General features: G+C 41.2%; 1 protein-coding gene across 2 annotated transcripts in view; it reads left to right on the plus strand.

The window, feature by feature from the left end:
• Positions 1 to 14,650, plus strand: part of LAMA2 (laminin subunit alpha 2) — a 1,085,231-nt gene that overhangs the window by 846,879 nt on the left and 223,702 nt on the right. For both annotated transcript variants that reach the window (XM_040429125.1, XM_040429126.1), the window contains exon 35: positions 404 to 515. In XM_040429125.1, the coding sequence (XP_040285059.1) occupies positions 404 to 515 (112 nt within the window). The remainder of the gene's footprint in view (positions 1 to 403; positions 516 to 14,650) is intronic.

The following is a 14,650-nucleotide window of genomic DNA, read 5'->3' on the forward strand; positions in this document are numbered from 1 at the left end:
AAAAAGCTTTTAGACAATGTTAGGTAGATTTCGATCAATGGACAAATTAAACTTAATTCCATCTGTTTCCTCTTCCAGAATCTGCTTTGTACTTAAAATAATCTTTCAATGGCTCACTTTACATTTTTTTTCTCTTATTTTTTACCAAGCGCACTTATTCAAGATGTCTATAAAAACATCCTATATTTAGTTAATGGGAAGCTAATGCAATTTATTTGTTAACCTGTGCATCATATTTGATTTCCAGTTGATATGATCAATAAGGTATTGATTTCTTTCCACTGTAACATAAAGTGTATATCCAAAGAGAGGTCATCTGAGAAATTCCTATTAAAATACACTTTGCAGCTACTGAAAAACCTATTACAGCAATTGGTTTTCTTTTCTCTTAAATGAATGACAGGCAGCAAAAGTATCTGCAGATGGGGAACAGACTGGAAAGGATGCTGAAAGGACAAATGAAAGGGCAAAACAACTGAAGAATTTTGTAAAGGACATCCTACAGACATCAAAAGGTAAACGAATTGCAGCTAATTGGCTAATGTAGGTCATGTGATGTGCCATATTTGCGTTTTTTGGGAATATATATCAGGAACAGTATGAAGCATCAAAAGTAGAGTTCAATCCAAAGTTTAGGAAAAATTTTATTCACCATGAATCTGAATTTCTGTGTGCTATATACTCAGCTCATCCACTTGATTGTGGAAGGGGCAATCTGATCCCATCTTGATTGAAGAAAACCCGCCAAAGGACCTGCAGCGACCGCGAAGACGTCACCATGTGGCGGGGCCGGTGGCAGCACTCCTAACTACAAGCTAGATCTACAGCTTGCGCTTAGTGACATCACTAAAAGAGCTATAGATGCCTGCATTGGCTAAACGCATTTCGGAAAGAATGCTTTCCTTCATCAGGGACTTCCTGTTTGGAAGTTTGGCAATTGCAGGCTTCCATAGCTCTTTTAGTGACATCACTAAGTGCACATATGGAGCGTGTGCTTTAGTTTTAGATTGCAGTTAGGCCTCTTTCACACGAACATAAGAGCTCCATGCCCGCGCTGTGGACCGCAAATTGCAGTCCGCAATGCACGGGCACCAACCATGAGGCAGCTGCATGCGGATCGCAGACCCATTCACTTGAATGGGGTCTGCAATCCGTCCGTTCCGCAAAAAGATAGAACAAGTTCTATATTTTTGTGGAACGGAACACCACAGAAGTACTCCATAGTGCTTCCGTGGGGTTCCATTCTGTGCTTCCGTTCTGCACCGCATCTCCGGATTTGCAGACCTATTCAAGTGAATGGGTCCGCATCCGTGATGCAGAATGCACACGGATGGTGACCCGTGTATTGCGGAACCGCCGTATGAGGCCCGCAGCACAGGCACGGAGCCCTTAAGTTTGTGTTAAAAAGGCCTTAGGAGCATGCTCCTACTGTGGCATTCTTCACGATACCCTGGACGCTCACCACCATATCTAAAGAGGGAGTACACCGCAAGCCAGAAGAACATTGATATAAGGTACTGAACAGATCTTTGTGTATAAGCTGGTTGGAGACGGCATTACTTTAGATGGATGTCTGTGGAGAGACAAATGATAATGGTTGCGCTGTGCTTATAAAGCTGGGTTCACATCACTTTTTTCCCATCCGTTTAACATATACAAAAAATGTATACCCTAAACAGATGCCTCAGACTGGTGCCATACTGTGGCATCCATTCACCATAGCGTTTCATTGTAAAAAAAAAAAGAAAAGTATACATTTTTTAACCGTTGAAAAAAAAAAAAAAAAAAAATATATATATATATATATATATATATATATATATATTATTATTTTTTTTACCAGACTCTGCAGGATATAAGAACATAATTTGCTTTGTTTTTGTATCCTTTTTTTTCTATCATATACATCAAACTGAGGCATAAAACGGGATATGAATCTACCCTTAGTTGTGATTGGTTATTGAATTTATTTCTTGCAGCAGTGGCGGTACTGCAGCATTTATTGAGAGTGGGTAGAACTTGCACCTTTTGTGATTCATTGAATTGATCCCATTAAGCAAGGCTTTATCGTAGAAGTAGTTTTGATTTGTTTGTGCATTTAGGATCCAGTATCATGACAAAGAAAGATTATTAGAAAGTTAATTTGCTTCTAATACAGCATAATTAACCAGCGGTTGTGAAAAATGGATGGCACCTGAGCAAGGGAAAATAATATTAAAATAATTAAAATGTGCAGAAGTAATTTATTGTTTTCATATTTTATTTTGAAATATATTATGTATTTTATATTTGTTTTTATAAGTCATGATATATTATTTTATATTGTCATATTTTATATTTTTATGTATTTTTTGATTATTTTATTCATGTACAATTAAGTCAAATAAGATGTCACAAAAAAACTCACAGTGCATAGTAAATAATCACTCATTATTATAATAATATAACTGTCACGGGGGAACAAGTGAACCCTGGATTCCACCTGCACCTCTGTCCCTGCCTACTTGCACAACCACTCTAACTTGCGGACCATAACTGGTCGACGGTCCCTGCTTATTTACATGCTGGGGCTTACCAGGGAAAAGCAGAGGGAAAAAAAATATATAAATAAGCTGATAGGCAGGCACACAGATACTGAGAAAAACCCAGAATCAAAGTACTTAGAGTCAAACGTACCAGATCAAAACCAAGAGATAACAATAAAGCCAAATCAGAAAGTAGATCACTAAACAATACCAAGCCAAGGTAATACACTAGCGTTCAAGTCAAGGTCTAACTAAGTACATCAGGCAGAAGCGAGTCCAATAACCAAGCCAGGGTCAAACCAAGAGATGCAGAAAAGCCAAATAAGAAACCAAGAATCAGGGTCAAAAGGAGTAGCTAAAGTCAGAACACAGGAGGTCAGAATAATCCACAATCCTAAATGCTTGTGAGGTACTGTATATAGAACCATTCACAGGCAATCTGTGACCAGCAGATTGCCTATTTAGAAACCCTGCACTTCCTGGTCACATCATGTACATCCTGGTCCCATGACACGTCTGGCATCACATGACCTGTGACATCAAAATACCTAATGTGGGAGATCAGACTGTCTCCCTGGCAATCGGACACCAGCAAGTACACTGAGAGTTGCATCTGCCAGCGCTAGTAGCGAGAATGACTTTAATGAAATGTATAGGTTATTGGATTGAGTATAACTAAGTGAGCTGTACTCCAGTTTGTGCTATGAAGCACCAGAGAGAAAGTTGCAGTGTATATAAAATGATGCTCAACTCCAGTGAAATTAATTACCATTATTTAAGAGCTTTTGGCAATATTTAAAGCAGATAGCAGGGTACTTACTTACAAATTCTATGCCATTCTTGTGCCATGGGTGCTCGTCTATACACTGTGTGTCCTATTAACTTTCTTGATGACATGGCATCTAAAAAAATGTCATGTGATCATGAAGACTAATAACTGCTGTATGATCTAAGGTTAACATGAACATCATACAGCTGCAGGCTTCCATTGGCACTTATGGAAACAACCTTTAAGGGTTTCTGTCAGCAGGAAAATGGTTATTAACCTGGCTGACATTAGTGATGTACTAGGTGTCTTAAGTAGGGTCTAATTTTTTGCGGGATGAGATGACGGTTTAATTGGTACCATTATGGGGCACATATGACTTTTTGATTGCTTGGTATTACAGTTTTTGTGATGTAAGGTGATAAAAATAATTATTTTTGGGCACATTTTTTTTTTATGGTGTTAACCAGATGGATTGTATCACATGCTATTTTTATAGAGCAGGTCGTTATGGACATGACAATACCTAATATGTGCATTTTTTTAATTTAATTTTATTCAATAAAAGCATGTTTGAAACAGAAATGATTTTTGTGTCTCCATTTTCTGAAAGGCAATTTTTTATTTATTTTTTGGACGATTGGCTTATGTAGGGGCTCATTTTTTGTGGGATGAGGTCATGGTTTAATTGGTGCTAATTTTGGTTACATATGACTTTTTCAATTACTTTTTTTTACCCTTTTTTTGCAAGAGCAGTGGGAAAAATTGCATCATAGTTTTTCTTTTTTTTAATTGTGTTTACCATGCGGTAAAGGTAACATGATACTTTTATAGATCAGGTCCTTACGGACGTGGCGATACCAAACATATTTAGTGTTTTTTTTTTACATTTTTAACCAATTATGTGTGGATATAGGAATTTTTCTTTTTTACATTTTTTGGACACAGACCCACTTGGTTCTTGAAGATCCAGTGGGTCTGATGGCTATATAGTGTACTGCAGTGTATTGAACTCACACTAAGCCTTTAGCAGGAGCCTTATCAGGCTTAGATATACCACAGCAATCCGGATGCCTGTAAAGGCGTCCGGTTGCCATAGTAACTATCGGTACACTACCACAGCGCAGCGGCCCAATTGGGGAGGGAGCTCCCTCCCTCAGTTTACCTTTCAAGCATCGGGCCCTAAGGACCACAGCATGGAAGGGGTTAAATGTCCGACATCTGTGACAGCTAACACTCTACCAGCTGCCGCCCTGCCATCCTGAAAGGGAGAAGGGGGTGCTGCACGCTCTGCCATCTTGAAAGGCGGGGCGGGGGGTGCTGCTTGCTCTGCATCTTGAAAGGGGGCTGCAGGGAGGCAATAACCCTTCAAGCATTGGGCCGCTGCCAGGGCAGAGCAGCAGCCCGATGCTTAGCCCTTCCATACAGCGGTCCCTAAGGACCACGGCATGGAAGGGGTTAAACGACCGACATCTGTGCCAGCACCGATGTCGGCCATTTCAAGCAGAGTATTAGCTGGACATTACAGCTAACACTCTGCCCGCTGCTGCTCTGCCATCCTGGAAGGGGGAAGGGGGGTTGCTGCGCAGTCAGGCTGCAGGGAAACTTATGTGTAGCGATCTGTCCATGTGGAGCGCTGTGTCCTGATTGGACACTGCGCCGCGCATTCCCGGTGTGCACTGGTGACACACACACGGACACAGAGCACTAACACAGGGATTTTATTCTATAGGATTCCCAAATACCTTTCATTAGTTATAATGGCTCGTTTTGTCTAGGGAGCAATGATTAGGAGAAACAAAATGGCGGCTGTCCTATTAGTGCACACAAAGCCTGTTCTAAACACACAGGAGGACAAGTTACTTTACAACACTGAGGTAAAGAGCTGCCTCATCCTCCTCTCCTACTTAGTAACATAGTACATAAGGCCAAAAAAAGACATCTTTCCATCCAGTTCGGCCTGTCATCCTGCAAGTTGATCCAGAGGAAGGCAAAAAAAACCCTGTGAGGTGGAAGCCAATTTGCCCCACTTTAGGGGAATAAAAAATTCCTTTCCGACTCCAATCAGGCAATCAGAATAACTCCCTGGATCAACGACCCCTCTCTAGTAGCTATAGCCTGTAATATTATTACACTCCAGAAATACATCCAGGTCCCTCTTGAATTCCTTTATTGTACTCACCATCACCACCTCCTCAGGCAGAGAGTTCCATAGGCTCACTGCTCTTACCGTAAAGAATCCTCTTCTATGTTTGTGTGTAAACCTTCTCTCCTCCAGACGCAGAGGATGTTTCCTTGTCACAGTCACAGTCCTGGGGATAAATAGATGATGGGCGAGATCTCTGTACTGACCCCTGATATATTTATATATAGTAATTAGATCTCCTCTCAGTAGTCTTTTTTCTAAATTGAATAACCCTAATTTTGATAATCTTTCAGGGTACTGTAGTTGCCCCATTCCAGTTATTACTTTAGTTGCCCTACTCTGGACCCTCTCCAGCTCTGCTATGTCTGTACTGTTCACAGGAGCGCAGAACTGTACACAGTACTCCATGTGTGGTCTGACTAGCGATTTGTCAGTGATTATGATCCTGAATACAGATGATAAGAAGTTCAGCTGTATCTCTGTAGGAATGGAGTTCATGAGGAGACATGAAGTATAGAGAGAAGGGACAGGACAGACTGTGGTGATGTGTGGCTGTGGTAATGGAGCCTGCATACAAGTTATGCTGCTCATTAGCCACATCTGCTCATGAACTCCATTCCTACAGAGATTCAACTGAAGATCATATTAAACTGTATTTAGGATCATAATTCCTGACAAGCAGAGCAGAGATGAGGCAGCTCTTTACCTCGGTGTTGTGAAGTAACTTGTCCTGCTGTGTGATTAGGAAGGGTTTTGTGTGTACTAATAGGTCAGCGGCCATTTTGTTTTTCCAAATGATTGCTCCGCAGACAAAATGAACCATTTAAACTAATGTAAGGTATTTGGGAATATATTTATAATCAAGTAGTCTATGGTAGTCTAAGACATGCGCCCATCCTCCCTGCAGGTCTGCCTCCTCATATTGGCTGCTGTGTACCTAAGGCTATCACAAGCTCGCCATTGAGTGTATGTCGTTATTTATTTACATTACAATAAGGGCAAAATGTTTAAATAGTGCACACTACTAAACTACTACTGATAATAAGATGGACATCTGGAAACTTCTGTACTAAATGAGCTTTAAAGGGGTTTTCCGGGACTTAAAAATTGATGACCTAGCCTCAAGTTAGGTCTCATCAGCATCTTTTTGCTGGTGACTGAGCCTGCCAACCCTGTCGATCAGTTTTTGGGAGGGGGGATGATACTCGGGCGAGCGTGTGGCCTCTTCTACAGCCTGTGGTGTCACATCCATCAGTCACATGGCTTTTGTGCAGGTCAGTCCCATTCAAGTAAACGGAATTGAGCTTCAGTACCATGGACCGCTACAATAGAATGCACAGCAGTATGCTTGGTATACTAAGAAGAGGCCATAGAGTTTTGGCCCCTTCAAGCAGCTGATCTGTGGGGTGCCAGAAGTTATACCCTCATGATCAGATATTGGGTGACCTATCCTACAGATAAGTCATCAATATTTAAGGTTCTGAAAACCCCTAGAGAACCTAGACAGTTGATTTATGCTATGTCTATATCTTCATGCTATATCTATCTGCTTTAGTTAAAGTGCAAAAGATGCATTAGGACTTTTGTAGAAGTAGTAAGTTCACTTTTTGAATTAATACAAAATGTGCTGAGAAGAAGAGATGGTTCTCTATTTTATTTGTCTGTGTATTTTGCAATGACGGAAAACTGTTATCCCATAAAATTAGAAAGAACATCATAACCTTTTTTTCATGTTACCAGCTGTGTAGTGGGATATGTTGTTATGTTACCATACACTTACGATAGACAGTAAAGATTTAGCCTAATCTTTACTTCTTTAATTTAGACATAGACATGAGCTATACTGTACATAAGTATTCTCAAGGATTTGAATTATATCTGGTATCGATCATAGCTACTTTGATTGTTTTATATCCTTTTATTATGTCTTGGTTGTACAGATCATTTACAGCTGAAAATGACTGTTTATTTCTCTTGACTTATCTAACGTTCTGTTGTTTATTTTTCCCATATACTTAGTATTATCATTCTATATGTATTAAAGTTGTTTTGCACCGAAGTCACAAAAAAAAAAAAAAAACATTACCTTTGACTAGTAACCTCACTGAACCCTTTAACTCCTTCCTGGTGCAGTGATTTTCTGTTTTGTGTTTTCGTCTTTTGCTCCCTGCCTTCCCGGAGCCATAACTTTTTTATTTTTCCTTTCGCATAGCCATATCAGGGCTTGTTTTTTGTAAGACAAGTTGTACTGTCTAATGTCACAATTTAATATGGCATACAATGTAGAGGGAAGCTGAAAAAAAAATTCTAATGGGGTGGAATTGGAAAAAAATATGCAATTCTGCCGCAGTTTTATGGGTTTTATTTTTATGATGTTCAATATGCTGTAAAACTGACTTGTGCACTTTATTCTCTAAGTCAGTCCTGTTTTATTACTGAAATAAATAAAAACTTTATATTTTATTGTCATCACCGTATTCTGACCCTCCTAACTTTTTTATACTTATGTCTATGGAGATGTGTGAGGACTCATTTTTTGTGAAATGATCTGTCATTTTTGTTAATACCATTTTGGTGTGTGAATGACTTTTTATAAAATTTTTCAGGGTAGTAAAGTGTTGGAAAAATGGCAAATCAGCCATTTTTATTTTGTCCATTACATCATTCACCATATGGGAAAAGTTTTTTTTTTTATATTTTAATAGTATGAGCAGTTTCACTTACGGCAATATCCATGATGTTGTTTTTTTATAGTTTATTTTGATTTTGGGGAAAGGGGGTGATTTGAATTTTCATATTTGTTATGTTTTTATATTTTATAAAACTTTTTTAAACTTTTTTTTTAAACTTTTTTTTTATGTCCCCAAGTGGACTCCAACTTGCAATCATTAGATTGCATTTTTTTTTTTTGAAAAATTGAATTTGCTCCATTATTCTATAGAGAAATTGGTATGTTACAGTTGAGTGCTGCTACAGGTTCAAGATCATTATTAGCATAGAACACTTTTCCCAATCTCCGCCAGGGAAAAGTGTTTCTGCCCCAAAAGCATGTACTTTCAGGGTTTAGTCCACTCAGACGCCGTGGTCACATGTGACCATGGCATCTTAGGGGTTAAATGTCCAAGGTTAGCATTACCGCTGATCGCAGACATTAGTCGTGGGTGTCTGTTATATGAAACAGCAATGTCTGAGGTGAGACAACCCGTTTAAGGATAGTTTCCTGGGTTTTTCTGCTCCCTTTTTTCAAGCCCCAAGTGTGGAGATTTTTTAGATGTTTTTCCATAGACTTATCTATAGAAAAATGAAAGTCTGAAAAACATTAGTGTGACACTAAAAAACTCCACACCAAAAATGTTTGTAAGAAACTGGAATTTCATGGGTGTTTTTTTCCAATCAATCAATCAAAAAATAAATAAATAAAACAACACCGAAAGACAGAAGTAGTGTGGTGGCAGCAGCCTTTCTAATTACAAAGATGAAGGTGGAGATAGATTCTTATACTATTCCTCTCGGTTCACACAATGCTTAGTATCCTGCAGATACTGTACTTGCTGCCTGCCTGCAGTGTGTTCTGTCCCAGTGCATTTTACTTTTCAGCTTCCCTACTGCACCAATATCATAAAATATAGAGCACAATGCAGGTAGACAGCACAAACTATCTAGTGAGCTGGGAAATGAGGGACAGCTGTAAGACATTTAATACAGCTTACCCAACACTATGTCGCAGCAGGACACAGTCAGACTGGAAGAGAAAGCATTGGAGGAGCATGATAAGGAGTATGCTATTCCACAGTTCAGTCTAAAACTTTTACTGCCTGATCGTTGTTAGACAAAACAGATGATTAAATGTACAGTTTTAGCCCTATCAGCTCTTATTCTGCTTACTCTGGTCTTCAGATTAGCAAGACCAGGTCTGGGTGAGGAAGGCAGGAGCAGGTGGCACTCAGCAGGCAGTTACTTCTTAGAGGTGCGGATTAAGTGCATGTCCACCCAACTTGCCCCCCCCCCATCCCATTTTAGTTTTAGTTTTTTTTCTGTATGAAGAGGCTGCGGTGCGTATAACATTGTTCACATGGTCTAGGTGCAGCTCTGTCTCATCTGAGTGATTGGGTCTGATCTGTAATACCAAGCACAGTGCTATCAAATGGACAGAGCTGTGCTTGGTAAGGAGCAAAGAGGCTGCGGCGCTCACTTTTAACATCGCGGTCTCCTCAAACAGCTGATTGGTGGGGGTGCCAGGAGTCAGACCCCCACCATCTCATAACTCTCTGAGTACAGATTTCATAGATGTTACCTGCAGTCCTATGTAACACCCCACATAACACAGTGAACAAACCCAGTTCTATTTTACACCAGTTTGATAAATTACCCCAAAGGTCCCTATAGTGTCTACAGCAATTATAATGTCCCCTAGAGTGCCCCCAGTAATAATAACACCCTACAGTCATGGCCAAAAGTTTTGAGAATGACACAAATATTAGTTTTCGCAAAGTTTGCTGCTAAACTGCTTTTAGATCTTTGTTTCTGTTGTTTCTGTGATGTAGTGAAATATAATTACACGCACTTCATACGTTTCTAAGGCTTTTATCGACAATTACATGACATTTATGCAAAGTGTCAGTATTTGCAGTGTTGGCCCTTCTTTTTCAGGACCTCTGCAATTCGACTGGGCATGCTCTCAATCAACTTCTGGGCCAATTCCTGACTGATTGCAACCCATTCTTTCATAATCACTTCTTGGAGTTTGTCAGAATTAGTGGGTTTTTGTTTGTCCACCCGCTTCTTGAGGATTGACCACAAGTTCTCAATGGGATTAAGATCTGGGGAGTTTCCAGGCCAAGGACCCAAAATGTCAACGTTTTGGTCCCTGAGCCACTTAGTTATCACTTTTGCCTTATGGCACGGAACTCCATCGTGCTGGAAAATGCATTGTTCTTCACCAAACTGTTGTTGTATTGTTGGAAGAAGTTGCTGTTGGAGGGTGTTTTGGTACCATTCTTTATTCATGGCTGTGTTTTTGGGCAAAATTGTGAATGAGCCCACTCCCTTGGATGAGAAGCAACCCCACACATGAATGGTCTCAGGATGCTTTACTGTTGGCATGACACAGGACTGATGGTAGCGCTCACCTTTTCTTCTCCGGACAAGCCTTTTTCCAGATGCCCCAAACAATCGGAAAGAGGCTTCATCGGAGAATATGACTTTGCCCCAGTCCTCAGCAGTCCATTCACCATACTTTCTGCAGAAGATCAATCTGTCCCTGATGGGTTTTTTTGGAGAGAAGTGGCTTCTTTACTGCCCTTCTTGACACCAGGCCATCTTCCAAAAGTCTTCGCCTCACTGTGCGTGCAGATGCGCTCACACCTGCCTGCTGCCATTCCTGAGCAAGCTCTGCACTGGTGGCACTCCAATCCCGCAGCTGAATCCTCTTTAGGAGACGATCCTGGCGCTTGCTGGACTTTCTTGGACGCCCTGAAGCCTTCTTAACAAGAATTGAACCTCTTTCCTTGAAGTTCTTGATGATCCTATAAATTGTTGATTGAGGTGCAATCTTAGTAGTCACAATATCCTTGCCTGTGAAGCCATTTTTATGCAACGCAATGAAGGCTGCACGCGTTTCTTTGCAGGTCACCATGGTTAACAATGGTAGAACAATGATTTCAAGCATCACCCTCCTTTTAACATGTCAAGTCTGCCATTTTAACCCAATCAGCCTGACATAATGATCTCCAGCCTTGTGCTCGTCAACATTCTCACCTGAGTTAACAAGACGATTACTGAAATGATCTCAGCAGGTCCTTTAATGACAGCAATGAAATGCAGTGGAAAGTTTTTTTTGAGATTAAGTTAATTTTCATGGCAAAGAAGGACTATGCAATTCATCTGATCACTCTTCATAACATTCTGGAGTATATGCAAATTGCTATTATAAAAACTTAAGCAGCAACTTTTCAAATTTCCAATATTTATGTAATTCTCAAAACTTTTGGCCACGACTGTATATTGTGCTCCAGGCAATAATGCCTGTATAGTGTCCCCAAAAATAATGTCCCCTAATAGAAACGCCCCCACACTACCCCCATATAGTAATTTCCCCACACTACCCCCATATAGTAATTTCCCCACACTACCCCCATATAGTCATTTCCCCCACACTGCCTCATATAGTCATTTCCCCCACACTACCCCCATATAGTAATTTCCCCCACACTACCCCCATATAGTAATTTTCCCACACTACCCCCATATAGTAATTTCCCCCACACTACCCCATATAGTAATTTCCCCCACACTACCCCATATAGTAATTTCCCCCAACACTGCTCCATATAGTAATTTCCCCCACACTACGCCCATATAGTAATTTCCCCCTCACTGCCCCATATAGTATTTTTCCCACACTGCCCCATGAAGTAATTTGCCCCCACACTGCACTCCCATGAAATAATGTGCCCCCACACTGCACTCCCATTAAATAATTTGCCCCCACACTGCACCATGAAGTAATTTGCCCCCACACTGCGCTCCCATGAAAAAATGTGCCCCCACACTGGCACCCATAAAGTAATTTGCCCCCACACTGCACCCCCATGAAGTAATTTGCCCCCACGCTGCACCCCCTGAAGTAATTTGCCCCCACGCTGCACCCCCTGAAGTAATTTGCCCCCACACTGCACCCCCTGAAGTATTTTGCCCCCACACTGCACCCCCTGAAGTAATTTGGCCCCACACTGCCCATCATGAAGAATTTGCCCCACACTTCACCCTCTGAAGTGATTTGCCCCCACACTGCTCCCATGAAGGGAAATGAGGGACAGCTGTAAGACATTTATTACAGCTTACCCAACACTATGTCGCAGCAGGACACAGTCAGACTGGAAGAGAAAGCATTGGAGGAGCATGATAAGGAGTATGCTATTCCACAGTTCAGTCTAAAACTTTTACTGCCTGATCGTTGTTAGACAAAACAGATGATTAAATGTACAGTTTTAGCCCTATCAGCTCTTATTCTGCTTACTCTGGTCTTCAGATTAGCAAGACCAGGTCTGGGTGAGGAAGGCAGGAGCAGGTGGCACTCAGCAGGCAGTTACTTCTTAGAGGTGCGGATTAAGTGCATGTCCACCCAACTTGCCCCCCCCCCATCCCATTTTAGTTTTAGTTTTTTTTCTGTATGAAGAGGCTGCGGTGCGTATAACATTGTTCACATGGTCTAGGTGCAGCTCTGTCTCATCTGAGTGATTGGGTCTGATCTGTAATACCAAGCACAGTGCTATCAAATGGACAGAGCTGTGCTTGGTAAGGAGCAAAGAGGCTGCGGCGCTCACTTTTAACATCGCGGTCTCCTCAAACAGCTGATTGGTGGGGGTGCCAGGAGTCAGACCCCCACCATCTCATAACTCTCTGAGTACAGATTTCATAGATGTTACCTGCAGTCCTATGTAACACCCCACATAACACAGTGAACAAACCCAGTTCTATTTTACACCAGTTTGATAAATTACCCCAAAGGTCCCTATAGTGTCTACAGCAATTATAATGTCCCCTAGAGTGCCCCCAGTAATAATAACACCCTACAGTCATGGCCAAAAGTTTTGAGAATGACACAAATATTAGTTTTCGCAAAGTTTGCTGCTAAACTGCTTTTAGATCTTTGTTTCTGTTGTTTCTGTGATGTAGTGAAATATAATTACACGCACTTCATACGTTTCTAAGGCTTTTATCGACAATTACATGACATTTATGCAAAGTGTCAGTATTTGCAGTGTTGGCCCTTCTTTTTCAGGACCTCTGCAATTCGACTGGGCATGCTCTCAATCAACTTCTGGGCCAATTCCTGACTGATTGCAACCCATTCTTTCATAATCACTTCTTGGAGTTTGTCAGAATTAGTGGGTTTTTGTTTGTCCACCCGCTTCTTGAGGATTGACCACAAGTTCTCAATGGGATTAAGATCTGGGGAGTTTCCAGGCCAAGGACCCAAAATGTCAACGTTTTGGTCCCTGAGCCACTTAGTTATCACTTTTGCCTTATGGCACGGAACTCCATCGTGCTGGAAAATGCATTGTTCTTCACCAAACTGTTGTTGTATTGTTGGAAGAAGTTGCTGTTGGAGGGTGTTTTGGTACCATTCTTTATTCATGGCTGTGTTTTTGGGCAAAATTGTGAATGAGCCCACTCCCTTGGATGAGAAGCAACCCCACACATGAATGGTCTCAGGATGCTTTACTGTTGGCATGACACAGGACTGATGGTAGCGCTCACCTTTTCTTCTCCGGACAAGCCTTTTTCCAGATGCCCCAAACAATCGGAAAGAGGCTTCATCGGAGAATATGACTTTGCCCCAGTCCTCAGCAGTCCATTCACCATACTTTCTGCAGAAGATCAATCTGTCCCTGATGGGTTTTTTTGGAGAGAAGTGGCTTCTTTACTGCCCTTCTTGACACCAGGCCATCTTCCAAAAGTCTTCGCCTCACTGTGCGTGCAGATGCGCTCACACCTGCCTGCTGCCATTCCTGAGCAAGCTCTGCACTGGTGGCACTCCAATCCCGCAGCTGAATCCTCTTTAGGAGACGATCCTGGCGCTTGCTGGACTTTCTTGGACGCCCTGAAGCCTTCTTAACAAGAATTGAACCTCTTTCCTTGAAGTTCTTGATGATCCTATAAATTGTTGATTGAGGTGCAATCTTAGTAGTCACAATATCCTTGCCTGTGAAGCCATTTTTATGCAACGCAATGAAGGCTGCACGCGTTTCTTTGCAGGTCACCATGGTTAACAATGGTAGAACAATGATTTCAAGCATCACCCTCCTTTTAACATGTCAAGTCTGCCATTTTAACCCAATCAGCCTGACATAATGATCTCCAGCCTTGTGCTCGTCAACATTCTCACCTGAGTTAACAAGACGATTACTGAAATGATCTCAGCAGGTCCTTTAATGACAGCAATGAAATGCAGTGGAAAGTTTTTTTTGAGATTAAGTTAATTTTCATGGCAAAGAAGGACTATGCAATTCATCTGATCACTCTTCATAACATTCTGGAGTATATGCAAATTGCTATTATAAAAACTTAAGCAGCAACTTTTCAAATTTCCAATATTTATGTAATTCTCAAAACTTTTGGCCACGACTGTATATTGTGCTCCAGGCAATAATGCCTGTATAGTGTCCCCAAAAATAATGTCCCCTAATAGAAACGCCCCCACACTACCCC

The sequence above is a fragment of the Bufo bufo genome, chromosome 4 (genome assembly GCF_905171765.1).
Source record: "Bufo bufo chromosome 4, aBufBuf1.1, whole genome shotgun sequence".
Lineage (NCBI taxonomy): Eukaryota > Metazoa > Chordata > Amphibia > Anura > Bufonidae > Bufo > Bufo bufo.